At 39.6% G+C, this 15,346-nt stretch overlaps 1 protein-coding gene across 4 annotated transcripts in view; it reads left to right on the forward strand.

Annotated features, from left to right (window-relative positions):
* TC2N (tandem C2 domains, nuclear) overlaps positions 1-8,255 on the forward strand; it is a 38,830-nt gene extending 30,575 nt beyond the window's left edge. For all 4 annotated transcript variants that reach the window (XM_064714503.1, XM_064714506.1, XM_064714504.1 and 1 more), the window contains 5 exons: positions 368-484; positions 1,322-1,513; positions 3,354-3,468; positions 3,943-4,142; positions 6,231-8,255. In XM_064714503.1, coding sequence (XP_064570573.1) covers positions 368-484; positions 1,322-1,513; positions 3,354-3,468; positions 3,943-4,142; positions 6,231-6,341 — 735 coding nt within the window. In that variant the 3' untranslated portion in view covers positions 6,342-8,255. The remainder of the gene's footprint in view (positions 1-367; positions 485-1,321; positions 1,514-3,353; positions 3,469-3,942; positions 4,143-6,230) is intronic.
* The last annotated feature ends 7,091 nt before the right edge of the window (positions 8,256-15,346 follow it).

Consider the following 15,346-nt stretch of genomic DNA (forward strand, 5'->3'; position numbering starts at 1 on the left):
TTGTGAAGTGAGGAACTACTCAGCACATATTAGAAAGCTGAGCTGCTCACAGGCTGGTCCTGCTATGGACATTTTCCTGTGAACATCTGAAGGCAGTAAATGGGAGCAACTGTGGAGGCACCATTTAAGTGACTTCTGTGATTCTATGGCTTTAAATCTAACAGTTCCTTCAGGGCAGAACCCTGAGGACAGAACTTTGAGGACAGGTAGCTTCTTGAGGCTTTTTTGTCAGTAAATGTGATACTGTATATACTTCCAGAACTAAGAATAATTTTCAGGCAAGGGAACTTTGAGTAGGCAGAAACCTTGCAAGTACATCAAATGGTAAGTCTTGCATTGTCTAAATTGATTTTTTTCAATGTTGCAGTGCAAAGACCTGAGCTGGCCTTCTAGCTGTGGGGAAAATCCTCGGATCTGTGTCAAGGGTATTCTCACACTGCCCAAGCCAGTGCATTTCAAGTCTTCTGCCAAGGAGGCCTGCAATGTAAGTAGAGGCATGCAAAATACTAAGAAATATTTTTCCCTACAAAAAATAAATGTGACAGGTAAATGGATTTTTAAAATAGACCAAACATCCACTCCTGTGCCATATTTGCTGTGGTAACTGCCCAGGTGTGTTTTACTTCTCCCAACTTCTCAAAATCCTATTAAAAGCCTTATTCCACTTCCTCCCCCTGCATCTTCCCTTGCATTGTACTCTTGCCCTCCTTCTCTCACAAGCTGGCAGGACAGATTTGCTCACAGGACACTCAACCATGAGCTGCTGGCTGTGGTGAGGGGACCAGAGGAAGGCTGGGCATGCCTGTAGGTGCACACCTACCTCATCCCAGGGAAGGGAGCTGAGGTACTGCCTCTCGTTTGGCAGGAGATAATTTCACACTTTGTCCCTACAGAAAATAGTAAAGATTGGTTACGTGGGACAAGATTGCTGATAGTGGCAGTAAAGGAAAATTAAGGGGGTGGAAAGTAAAGCAACATAATGTGAGCCAAAGGTGAAAGAAAAAAAAGTTATCTGGAGAGACTGTATCAAAAGGTTAGAGAATCTGTTACCACAATGTGTGTGCTGTTGTAAAGCTCCAGAAGAGATGGGCACAACTTGTTATGGTAGTGAAAAATAATCCAAGACTTCAGCCCTGCCAGGGTGTGACAACACAGGGGTGAGTGTGTCTGGATTTTGCACTCTAAAAGCACACTTTTCCATGGCAACTAAAGTGGCAGTCAGAAGCAGTGGCTATAGAGCCAGGATGCCTTGGTTTCTAGGTTTTGGGCTCAGTGGGATTCTCTTAAAATGATAATGTTACTCATCTGTTTTTCTTTCTAGGACATTGAATTTATGGAAACTTTTGTTTTTGCCATTAAACTGCAAAGCCTGCAGGCTGTCAGATTGGTATTTAAAATCCAGACACAGACTCCCAGGAAAAAAACGATTGGGGAATGTTCCTTGGCACTGCGGGAGCTGAGCTCACAGGAGTCCAATCATTGGCTGGATATATCTCCTCCTTCCAAAGCACCTGTAAGTGCCAATACTGGGAAAGCATCTTCTTATCTCTCCTGGAAGGGGTTGCTGGATATGAAAGTACAATAATTCAGTAGTAAAAACTAGAGGGATTCTTTTTTTTTTTTTTCCTTTTTACTCTACTTCCTTGGAGAAAGGCATTTTGATGGGGAAAAAATGCAGACTTTTGAACTCTGCACATAGCTGTTCTGGTCATAAACTGCAGATGTTTCTAGGAAAAGAGCTAGAGCAAGCTCTTCTACACCATGGCTCACAGCTTGAGGGAGGGACATTCTGGGGAAATGTTAAGCAAAGAACACCGGGTAATTGTCTTTTCTGACCAAAAAAGCATCAGAAGTTCCTTAGGACTCACAGCAAGAGCTCAGAGCAAATGGAATCTGCTTTTATTATGGAAGAAAAGTGCTAAGATCTTCAGTGGCCTGAAACTGCAGAGACAGCCATATATTTAATGTTCAGATTGCATGCTGTGAAGTAATAATTCAGACAGTTCATTTCCATTAGTGTAATAAGAAGCAGGTGGTTTTCACAGTGGGATTTCCTTTCCCCCTACCCTCACTTTGTTTGTTTCTTTTATAGATTGTGTCTAGACATTTGAATTTTCAACAAATTAAACTTGAATTAGCAATTCAAAAGCAAATTTTATTTAAGTGTGTCTGAGTAATATGAATGATACTCTTGATTTCTAGCATAAGTTACACTTGACATTTTTTAGTTCTAATGTGAATAACCATATTGCTTCAAAAGCAGTAAGATAAAGTGACAGAGGGAGCTGGTATCCAAGAGCCCTCCAGACACTCTGGGATTCATCCCTGTGGTACCCTGTGAGGCAGCAAACTCTACCTCTCTGCCAATAGAAAGCCAAAGCTCAGAGTCAACAAAGTGGCTTCCTCACAGGGTTACATAGAAATTTTGTGGCTGAGCTACAAAGAGAATTTGGGTCCCTTTGATGAACTGGGGCCTGACTTTTCTTTATCTAACCTGTTGCTCTCTTGCTTAGTGCATTTTGGTTCATTGAAGTGCAGTAAAACTTGAGGGCAACAAAGACCAGCAGAGTCCATTTAAATGAAGGCTATCAGGAAAGTTGGGTCTCCATTGGCCTTTTCCTGCTGTTCTTACAGTGTTTTGAGGACATTACTTTGTGACAGGAGAGCAAAGAGGATAACTCAGTGCAACTTGCAACTGGCACAAATTCTAAACCCCCCTCCCAAGAATCAGACTGGAGATCTTGATACATCCACTGTGTGAGTGGCAGTGGTGTATGTGTGTGGGCATGTAAAACACGAGTACTTTCACAGCCCAGGAAACTACACAGTACACAGTCACCCTAAGCACTCATGACATTAAGTGACAGGACCTTCTATCCATGGAAACCATTGCTTACATCTCCATATTGCAAAATTCAAAAGTGTGGGAGGGCAACCCTGAAGGTTTTTGTGTCAGTGCAGCTTAAGTGCTCTCCCACTTCCACGCCCAGATTTAGTAAAGTTGCAAGGGCACATCTGGTTTCCCCCTGCATGTGTCTGCTCTTACCACTGCAGAATCTGTACCAGGTGAAAACTGAGGACCAGGTGATTTGGCCAGTATCCCTGGCTGCAGCCCACAAGGGCCTCATGTGCACCACACATGAGCAGCTCAGCAGTGGAGCACACAAAGTGCAGCTATGACAAGTGCAAGATGCACTTACATCTGCAGGTTCTGTATGCAACACATGCTTATGTTTCTGTCCAGGAAATCCCAGATAGAAATGTGGGAGCCCAACATATGACAAAATTCCTGTGTTTCCTGAGTTTATAAGCAACTTAATCCAGATGTTATGGCAAGATTCTTCTGCTTGTAGGTGTGCCGTGCAGAACTTCAAATAGGAACTTGTTTTCAAGCAATAAACAGGAGGATACAGTTACAGATTCTTGAAGCACAAAACCTTCCTGTTTCATCTATGCCACTGTCTTCAAGTAAGTCACATCAGCTGTTTCATGCCTCCTCTCTGAAAGCATTTGTAACAGGTAAATTGCTGCTCAAATGGGTTGGCAATTCATAACATTCTTTACGAACCTCAGACTAACACATTGTGTGGTAGATTTCCATTGCCAAGGTTTGTTTCCCCAGATGTCTTATTTGATTACATTTTGTTTGGTTTGAAGATGTGTGTTTATGTATTTTGGAAGATTTCTATCCCAGTATTAATCCTGACATACAAGAGCATTAGCTTGCACTTGCTGTTTGGATTCTGTGTTAATCAGTCCAATATTACTGAACATATTCTGTTTATGTGACTGGTCAGGAAAGCTATTGTAGAGTTCTTTTGGCCAGACTTTTGAGAAATTGTTGCAATTTGAAGCATACATATGGACCTTGTTGGCTCCTTTTTGGGTGTGTTGTGAGTAACTCTTTGTGTGTTGTGCCTTTTTCCTTCCCTTTTGTCCTAGATTTCTTTGTGAAAGTTGGAATGTTTAGTACAGAAGGGATCATCTATAAAAAGAAGACTCGCCTTCTGAAGTCCACTAATGGCCAAGTGAAGTGGGGAGAAATGATGGTTTTTCCAGTTAGCCAAGCAGAACAAGGAATTAGCTTTCTCATCAAGCTCTACAGCAGAAGTTCAGTGAGGAGAAAACACTTCCTAGGACAGGTTGGTTTCTGCTAAACAGCCCGATACCCTTCACTTAAAATCCAGTTCCACAGGTTTCTTGGTATGAATTTTAAAATACTTTAAATGAGGCAACATATAACAAAATAGTAAATTCTACTAAATTCTTCTGTATGTAATCCAAGCAGAAATGGTGCTGGGCTCTTAAACATGCACTACCATGAGAATGGGAGTTGGTACTTGATTTTTCTTTCAAAAAGAAATCCTGAGGTCAGTTTTGTGTGGAGTATTACTATGTGACAGATTCCTTCCAAGAGATATAGGATCTCCTGGTTGCCTTTAGCTTTCTAAAGAAAAACATAGCACCCACAGGAGCTCCATAATCTACAAGGTCCTGTACTGTAGTATCTCTTGGGAAGCATTTGTGTGATCATATTTATTTAACCACCATAAAACTTAGCAGTCTGGTCTCATTATTCTCTCAGTCCTCTTCCCCTGCTTGTTCTAATTTACCATCATCCTGTACTTTCTGTCTCTCTTCTTCTTGATATAGTGAGCCATAGCTGTTCTTAATGCTCTGTGCTTTTCTTGTCTCAGTTAAATGCAGTAGCAGAATTTTAATAAATGCATAAAATAATAATATAGACGTGATTTTGAGACCCCAACTGTAACATCCCATGTCAGATGGAGGACTGTGCTGTCCTTAGGTACAAAACATGGTACTGTCCTATTCTGGTGATGTTTTTTGTGCCTGCTGAAGACATGTAGCTACAGGAGATGCTCATGTGCTATAAGATACAGAAATTATGTGCCCGCAAGAGTTATGTGAATTTCCTCCATTTTTTGTAGCCTCATGTTGCACATGTCTCATCTTCCTGTTGGTGGAATTAGATTTGAAATAGGAAAAGAAAAAAAATTGTTGTTTTTAGCTGTACTGCCTTGGAGGATGGGGGGGAGAAATAACTGAGTATGATTTTGCAGTCATCTAGCATTATGTGAGGTAATCTCCATCTGATGAGTTACATTTCATTGTGGATCTTATTTTTAGGAGGAGGAAAACTTGTGCTCCTCAAAGGTTTTTTGGAAAAGGTTGTTTCAGCTCATGAAGGCAGACATTGCCACATAACACATGAAGACAAAATATGGCTCAGGGAAAAATGTACTTTGAGCAATTGGCTGGGTAGCTGGAAAAAAATGAATATAGCTGGATCTATTAACTTTGTTCTTCAGAGAATGGTGTTTAATTGGATGCTGTTCTAAGCAGACAATACATAGATTAGGCTGCTTTTACAGGCATGTCTTTAATCATGAGCAAGATGTACATTGAATCTCTGTGGATGAAACATCAGCTGCCTATGGTATTCTGGAAGACATTATTCTCACTTCTTGAGGACTCATGCCCCAGCAGTATAGGCTAAATGTACTTCACGGTCAAGGTTTCTCAGAAGTCTTAAAAGGACTCATTCTTGGAAGACTTGAGGAAATAGAGTCCTGTAAATAATGTTACCTACTTACATAAGCAGCATTCTTTTGGCAATGGAGGCTGGTGATAATGTTAAGGGGGAAATTTTCCTACTTGTACTTCATTTCCTCATTTAATGGCCACTATCCACTAACTGAATACTGAGGAGAAAAGGACTCTTACTACGTGACTGTGTGCGGCATGGGCATGTTATAACCTCTGTGGAATGCAGGTCTGGCCCTGGCTGTGGGAGTGTGCACTTGGAAATGCTCATGAAAGTGCTGGACAGCTCGTGCCGGATGCTGCCTGGCCTGGAGCCAGCTGTGTCCGACACACAGAGCCGCCCCTGACCCAGTGTGAGCGTTTAAGTGCAGCAAGGAATGCTCCACTTAAAACATCTTATTAAGTACTGAAACCTTAGTATGCACTGGGTTCTCTAAACTGTTTTAGAGGCTAAATTTAAACACAGACTCCAGCTGAAAGCCAAAATGTTAGTACTAGCAGAGCTGTATTTGTTGCTGTTATCCTTTGGTCACTGTCTATACATTGTGTAGACTGTCCCACAGTCTTGTCCTACACTTATGTGGTATTTATTTGGAACTAGTAAATGCTAGGTTTTGTTACATCAGGTAAACTAATTTTATTTATTTTTTTTCTCCTTAATGCAGATCTGGTTGAGTTCTGATAGCAGCAACAGTGAAGCAGTAGAGCAGTGGAAAGATACCATTGCAAATCCTGAAAAAGTTGTTGTTAAATGGTACAGCATTGGCCCATCTTGAAGACTGGAGATGAAATTCAAAACTGATTTTTCTACAGAAATTCATATGCTGTCTAAAATAGTATAAATTAAAAATAAATATATTGTCTGTGCAAGTTCTTCAGAAGTTCTCCACTGCATCATGCCTCTGTGGAAACAGAAAATTCACTTTCACCAAGAGAAATACTGGTTAAATACTACTAAAAAGAAGACTTGGGAACTGGAAAAAGTGCTCACTTGATTTCACAAAATCTGTCTTGAAAAAAAGATGTTTGCCCCTTTTGGATTTCCTAAAAGCACAGAAATTCAATTTTGGAGAGAAGCAGCTTAAATCAATTCTGTTTCACTAGCCACTGACATCATGCTCACCTGCAGTGTTGTTTTTGGCAGACTCCAAACTAGGGAATGGGTCGTGTCAGTGGCTTTATTCTGGGTACCTGTGAGCATCTGGGCTTGCTGACACCATTTGATCAGGATAAGATGTGCCTGAGCAATTGGGGAAGCTGTGGCAGCAGGAGAAGACATAAAGGGAAGTACAAAATAAGGCAGCACCCATAAGCTTTTCTGATCTCCATTTTGGATGAAGGGTTTTTCAGAAGGCTGTAACTTGAGCTTGCCCCCATCCTTTTCTCAAAACAGAGAGATGGAAAGATAAAAGTTCCTCTGCCTTGGTGATCTTTACCAGAGGGGCCCTCCAGACTTGCTCTGTTTGGGTAAATTCTGGCTGGAATCAATGGAGTAGTACAAAGAGGCAATGACCCTGCCCAGGATCAGAGCCAGTATTTGCAGATTGCTTTTTATATAGAATACTTATTTGTAAACCACTTCCTATCTAGTCAAAACACTCTAGCATTTGCTTACATTGCCAAAACACGGGCTATCATGTACAAAGGCATAAGCAAAAATGTACTGACTTAGGTGCTTTTTGATATTAATTAAAATGCAGCACTGTAAGGGATTCAGACTTTTTTAAAGGATGGGCTGCTACTGCAGAAGAATTTGTTACATGTCTAGGATGCTAAAAAATTATGTGTGGGAGTATATTTTTATTACTTGTTTCTAGTAAGAAGACATCAACATTTTTATTGCAAATTGTATTTTTCCAACAAAATGTTAAGATTATATTTTCTGTTAGTTTCCATATTTTCAGATGTTTATTCATAGTTATTTTTAAGGGGGGAAAATACCAAGTATATAATTGATACTGTATAAATCTAAAAGCACAGATCTCTTAGCACTACTTCAACTACCTGATTAAAAAACACATATTTAATTGACTCCACTGCTTACATATGTACTGTTGGCTGTCTGGACTGTACAAATATGTATGTTGGTATAGATGCTGAATAAATCTACCTTTCTTCATAACTTGGATCTAATCCCACCATCTGACAGGATCTAGAGTGGCAGTGAGAGCACTCACTGCTGGGAGGAACATGGGGAGCAGAGAAAATGCTGTAACAGGAAAGCACATCCTCTTCAAGCACACACCTCAGAGCATCTTTACTTCAAGTTTTTTGTCTTTGAGTGTCAGGAAAAAATGGAATTGCTTAGAAATATTTTTTTTCATCAGCTGATAATTGCAACGTTGGAAACTTCAACCATCCACTTTGTTGTTGTTGAAATTTAATATTTTCGAAACAGAAGGATTTTTAGACTCGTACATACTCTGCTTTTCAGTAAGTCATTATAGAAGAACTGAAAAAGGGTTCTGCATGTTACTTGGAGAACAAACATTGGTTCTAGCTCTTACTCTTTGCAAAGCTCCCAGTAGGCCCAGAGGATCTTGACTGACACTGATAATTTCCAGCCAGTTAAAACAGTCAGGAGGAGCCTGGCCTGCTGGGAAAAATGAAAAAAGGAAGTGGGCTGAACTGATATTTTTGGAGTATCTTTATTTGAATACAGGGATCTTTTTTATTCATTGTGGCTGAACATTTTATTCATTGTGGCAATAAACAAAAGTGCAAGCTAACTGTTTCCTGATGCATAATGCTGTTCTGTTTAAAAGAGAGGACAGGGAATATCCCAGTGTTTTGTAGACTTCAATTACCACAGCAGTGGTTCTACAGACTTTGCCAACTCGGTGGATGTTGTATAAAATGGATTTCTGGGACTGTTTTAGGATACTTACCCTTCTAAAGGTCTAACTAGTCTTTTTTTTTTTTTTTTTGCTATTCTAATCTATACGTTTATAATAAAAATCTATGAACAGCAAATATTCCTTATCCCCCAATTGTTTATACTAATGTTTAGCAGCATCTCAAAGTGAAGTTCAATTCCTACTTTTTTCTCTGAGAAGATGCCAGCTAACAAACACAGTTCTGTGTAGTGCTGTCTGTAGGAGAGTTAACTGCTGGCACACAGGAGATCCACAAAGCTTCTCCATGCAAGGTGCACCCAGGTACTGCAGCACTCTGAAGAGCTGCTCTGAGGCACTGCCCCGTCCTGTGCTCATTCCCCGGCTTTGGCAAGTTCTGCATTTGTGTGTGTTCATCTAAGGATTCCATGAGTTAACAGCTGACAAGCAAGAAGAAGGAAAAAAGACGTCCTGGGACACTCTTCTATTGGTCACAGCTGTCTGTTGTCCCTCTAAAGCATCCTCAGCCAGTATTTTGATTGTTACATCCAAGTTTACTGTCATTGAAAATACTGTTAAAGCTATTTTGCCAGTTCACTTTATTTGTAGATAAAAGGCACACGTGGTTTATAGTTGGATTTACTCTTGCTTCTAGTCAGTGACTCATCCAATTTCCTAACCTAAGGCAATTCTTATTAAAGCAGCAGAGGTTCAGAGATGTACCAGTTTTATTGTGGTCAGCTCCCAAATGGATGTGGATGAACTGGAAGAACAATTATGATCTTATATTAAATATTATTCATAATATTTCACTGAGAATTTGTAATATTTATTATTTCACTGAGATCTGTGCCTGCGTAGTTAGAAACCAACCACAGACTAAACTTGATCAGATTTTCCAAAAAGTGTGTTTATTATTTCACTGGTTAATCCAACAATCCTGTTTTATTTATTTATAACTAATAGCATTCTGTATGTAAACAAGGTTAACCAATTTATTTTTCAAGTTTTTATGTCTCAGTGACACACCATGGCATCCTTTTTAAGGAAAAAAATGCGAGATTCTGCCACAGAAGATGAGTGGGTGTAACAGTTTGTAAACCACATTATCATACAACATTACGTGGAAAATAATTGTATTTGAGCATCTGATCTTATGTGATCACAACATAAATAGAGCCATGTTGTTAAATCCATTAGGCATCTCTGGTGTTTCCTTTTGTTGGCAGAACATCTGTGTAAAACAAAAGGTGATTTTGTAAGCATTCAATTAAGTACACATGCTGTTTGACTCCAAAATTGTTTGCCAGATGAAAGTACCCTTTAGAGTTATGAGTTGATTTTGCAGCCAAAACATAAGCTTGTCTAGAAGTTTGGGGCAGGGTTGTCCCACATCTTATTTTCATCTTGCCAACATATATATGACATGGCTGCATAGTTGTGGAATATACCCTCCTTGTTTTTCCAGCTTCTGCTGCAAAATTACATCACCGTGTAAATACAGCCCTGTACATGATCTCATGCTTGGTGCATGGAAAAAGCCATCACTAAAATCAGCACCATGTTTCATAAACACTGCTCCAGCACATGTACATTCTTTTCTCCAGCCTGCACTGAGGAACAGGCCCTTGGCTCTCAGTCCATGGCACAACTCCCACTGTGCTCAGCAGAAGCAACCAGTCTTCAAAGCTGGTTTAGTGATGGAATGATTTATCTAACAAAAGGTTGCACACAACTTTTTTTTTAAATCTGTTTTTAAAAGAGATGAAAATCTGTTCACACTGATGTTTCTGTAGAAAATGAATTTCATTAAAGTAGATCTGCATATCCTAATGTAAAGCAATTCTTCTCATAGGTTTCAGAGTATTTAAAATAAATCCTCTGTGATTATTCTTCCCCCATATTTGACTGTAGGCGGCTCTTCTCCCTCACATAAACAAGTCTATAAACAAGCCTGCTTTTTGCAATTAAATTTCTGAATTTCTAGTAATGTTTCCCCCTTCTTTACCTAGTACTGGTACCAACATTATATATGTATAATTTGCTGTTCAAAGAACAAGATATAAGCAAAAGGCTTTCATTCTAGGACTTGGCTTCTGTCTAATGCTCTTCATGTCTGAGCTACCTTTGTCCACAATTTCAGTGTTATGGTTCTTTTGGTGCTCTCCAAATTTCTGTGTTGTCTACCTCCATTGAATACAACAACAGGACAAATGAATTGTAATTTTTCATGTGTACCTGGGTATCTTCATTTTCCTTTTTCCTCCTCCAAAAATTACCTTAGGAAATCATTTTTTGTAATGAGAAGGAGCAAACTGTTTGTGCTTCTGACCTTTGAGGACAGTAGTGTTGTTTGACTGCCTCTGCAGTGCTTTGAGACAGAGGAATGCTCAAGGAAGAGTCATAAAAAGCTGCACCTCCAGATGGAGGGAAGCCTGTACCCCCTTCATGCATGATCTGGGAAACCCTCATTAGCCTGGGGACTGCGATCCCTTGTCAGATGCATATTGTATTTTTTATCCTTGTCTTGCAAAACTTTCTGGAGCTGTGGAGTAGCTAAATAGAGACATTTTCCATAGGAAGAATGATATGGTTCACATATTTCTGTGAAGCAGAGAATTGACTAAAAGATCTTGGAGGTCTTTGAAAAAAACACTTATAGGAATGTACTTAGTTTGAATATAGCCAAGCTTTGTCACCTGTAATGGGAGAGGAGCGGATTCTTGCTTTGTGGAACACAGCAGAAGAAAAGGGCACATACACCCCAAACAGGGCTGGCTTTCCTCTGCACTGGTATCATTATCCTTTCAACACAGAGGTGGAACTATATATGTTTAGCTGTCTTTGCCTGCAGTAAGAGCAAGTTGGGTTGGGAACTGTTGAAAGAGAGGTCGTGAAGGAGATAAAATGAGTGCTTTTGTTTTGAAAAACATTGCTTTTCAAAGCAATGTAACATGCTGTAACTATTGACAAAGCTTTTATTTGACATAGCTAAAGGTAGATGCTTACGCATTTAGGTATTTGCTCAGGTTCTACCAACACTTCCTGGCATGAGACTGGATTCATCCTCTCTATTTATATAAGGCTTCATTCTGCTGTGTTCATTGACCTTTGAGCTCTACACCTAATTATGCCTGATTTCCTATGAATCTGTCCCTCATGGATGGTTGACTTTGGTGTGCAAAAAGGGGTAGACTTCTGCCATCTTTTTGCAGCACATCACATGATTACAGAGTTTCTGTCTCTGATGGATTCTCTCATTTCTAATAACTGCCTATGGCAGTTATTCTTTCACCTGGGAAACTGGGAACTGGCTCTCCCTTTTCTACCTGAATGTTCAAGACAGAATTATCTGTGACATCCCTGCCATCAGTCAAATTTGGCTGTAATAAATAATGGGCTCAAAAATTATTGTGGACCTTGGAAGAGAAATGAGTGAAAGCAAGCTCTGCTGCTTCAGGACCCTGGGGCTTAGCTGTGTTTTCCTCAGAAAATAACCCAGAGTTAAACCAGCAATGATTTTTTCACTTTGCTTTTTCTTCATTTGAACTCTTGCATTTCTGACTTTGAGCAATGCAAATAAATTGGCTGTATTACCTCTGAGCGAGACTGAACTTCTCTCATGCAGTACTCATTCAATAACTGTCTATCTGTAGAGAATATTTAATAACTTGTTTTAATGAATTGGATCTATGCAGTATGTGAAATAAAAATTATGTAGGCTGTTGGAAGCAAGGATGGCAAAGCATCTACAGGAAGGGTAGGTCATGAGGGGGGCAGAACTGACTACTAACTTATTATTCCAACAAGTGCAAATAAGACTCTAGCTGATTATCCCTGGAAGTAGTGTTGAGGCTGTTCAACAGTCTGCAAAATAATGCAATGCTTTCACTCCAAGGATATCTCCCCTCAGAAGGCGTCTGCAGCTGTTACAAAACAACAGGGAAGACCAGAAATGTTCCAGTGAAGTGCCTGTGCACAGATTTCTCATTTCTGTCACAGACTTTTACAAGGGAGCCAGCACACACACTTGAGAATGCATCTGCTGAACCATTAGCCCAGCAATCCTCACCCCAGGGTCTGAGTTCCATGGTGCTCAGTCTTACAGGTAACTAATGTCTTACAGGCCATAGCCAAACAGAGCTATGCCACAAATCTTAGTTCTAAGGATAAAATTAGAGGATTGGGGATCTTAAAAAATATTTCACTAACAAGAATCTGAAATGTTCTGAATATGCAACACATAAAGATCTCAGTAATTTCAAAGCATGCCTAGAGAAATAGGAAAGGGGGAAGCTTGGCATTTGAGTCTGGTCTCCTGAGAGCTGACATACCTGACACTGTGGTGAGGCTTTTATCACTTCTGAACAGAGATCTATTTTCTAGTTAGTGAGATTAACTTAGACCATGTATGAAACTATCTTACAGAAATACATGGACTGTATTACATGAAAACAGGAAAATTACTAAAATCACATTTTTAGAAAGACATAGTGAAGTATGTTATAATCTTTGAATTTGGAGAAGTTCATTAAGGCCCAAGGAGGAGACCAGAACACACCTGGAAACTGAAATAAAAGACTGTGACACTGGAAACCATGAAATAAATTTGTGATAATACCTTGGTGTCAGTTAGAGCCAGAGATAACAAAGAAAAAAATCCTGATATTCTGGAATTCTGGGACTGGTCAACACACACACACACACACACGCACATGCACATGCACACACCCACACACATATGCACACACCCATAGACTGGGGGACAAATGGTTTAGGCAGCAGCCTCACAGGAGGTGATCCTGCTGTTGAGCGAGTTTGTTACTGTGAATAGAAGTAAACCAGCCAAAATAAAAAAAAAAAAACCAACTTTCTTCAAATGCCACACCACCAAAGAGCACATTTTGCCCAGGGAACGAGAATTTCTATGATCCCCCTCAGTGAAGTTTGCATCTTTCTCTACAGCTATCAACCACGCAGTCATTTACTCCCAGACATACAGTCCTGACAAGCCTGTGCTGAGTATTTCCACAGGAAAAGGCTGTTTAGCACTTTGACAGCAGGCCTTTTTGGAAAGTGTAGGCAGAAGGTGCAAAACAATCTGAAGTGCAAAGGGAGCACAGTATTACATTTGTATGGAGACACCACATATTCAGCCAACTATCAGACAGAAGGAAAGGCACATTTTGGTACCACACAGCCACTGGGGTATGATGTGATCACACTGATTCTTTGTAGTCTGTTCAATTTTGAATGAGCAATCATGTCAGGGATAGTATTCCAGTGTGCTGAGGTTAATTGCTTAATTTGTGTTTATCCAAGGTGATTGCAGACCTCCCAAATTACATACAACCTTAAAATATTGAAATATCTCCTGAGAGCTGTAATAAACTAGCCTGCTGTTGTAATTTACAGGAAGGAGATGGTGAGGACAAAACTATAGCACAGTAATTTCTAGAGGTGGATACTGAAAGCACAAATGGGCACAGCACACATTTTCAGAGGGTGAAACTGGTACTCTGTGCCTCAGAATGGAGATTCTTGAACTGGCAATACAATAATGTTAAAAAAAAAAATAGGAAGTACCATCCTGAGACCATAGTGAAGAGTTTTGCACAGATGACAGAGTTATGCATTGATTCTCTTTCTGCTGGGAAAGACCCAGCTGCAGAATAGTGTTGAGCTGTAGTCATCATCTTTCAAGACAGATACAGAACAAAACAGAGCGAGTTTAAAGGAAATTATGATATCAAGAACAAGAAAATATGACCTGTGAGTAAGGAGTAAGGTACTGGGTGGTTGAAGATGGAAAAGAGAAAGCATCGAGATAAAATTCTAATATTCTAATATGCACATGTTTGTGGAAAAGGAAGACAAAGATTGACTGTTCTCCATGTCACTAGGGGTGAACTGAATACTCATATCAGATATGAGATTACAGTATCATCACAGATTACAAGGAAGTTTCAGCTAGAAAATATCTGCTTTGATTTTTTAATGGCCCAGCAATATTTTACTATCTCTATAAAGTACTGAAGCAAAAAGAATGTTCTCAGATACAATCTGAGTATCTTAAAAGTTTGATTATTACTGAACATGAATGAGAAGGTGGTTTTCTTTACTTCTTTGGTCTGCTGTCCTGCAGAAGAGTCTTTAAAAACCAGTTCTTTCTAGCAATTCAAAAACTATGTATGGGAAGTTTTAGTGACATCAAAATTATATCTCTTTTTGACTGGCTTTTCAATCCGTTCATAGTAGTTTGGCAGTATTCAAAAATAAGACTGACCAAAAGTTAATTTTGCAAAGGGAGTGTGATGCACTCATGTCACCACTTTTGAGGAAATAATCTTGTGTAATTCACCCATTGGGTTGATATTCATTTCTGATACAGTAATGGTCCACATGGTAAATACAATGGTAGTATTACCACAAAGCTCAACTTTCAGCAAACACATCTTCTCCACTTTTATTTAATCCACTAATTCTCTGCTGTCTGTTCTGTCTCACAAACATTGCTCTGTAAAAGCTTTCCATTACAAAAGCTCAAACAAAGGTTCATTGAGTTCCTCAGTCAGGGGCCTCATAACACTTTCCTGGAGTACCTTTCTTTGCAAGGGGTGTGTCAAGTACACATGGGGTTCCTTGTTGGGCCATCAGCCAGAAATATGAGTTTATAAAGTACTATTGAAAAAGTGTAGCAATTGTTGTTTCCTGATCTCATTTTGGAAGCTCTTCTAGTGATTTTCACTGCCCAAGTCCACTTTCATCAGTGTAGTTATTAGCAGTGACTTTAAATGAAACAAGATGAAGATGCCTGCAATAAAATCATGGTGGTATATGACCAGCGTGGAATTTGTTCCAGTTACCTCTCCTTAAACAAATGGGACCATACTGAAATCAGTAAAAACTCTTTAAATTTGAGGGGATTTTTTCTTTTTAAGAATCAT

The sequence above is a fragment of the Zonotrichia leucophrys genome, chromosome 5 (genome assembly GCF_028769735.1).
Source record: "Zonotrichia leucophrys gambelii isolate GWCS_2022_RI chromosome 5, RI_Zleu_2.0, whole genome shotgun sequence".
Taxonomy (NCBI): Eukaryota; Metazoa; Chordata; class Aves; order Passeriformes; family Passerellidae; genus Zonotrichia; species Zonotrichia leucophrys.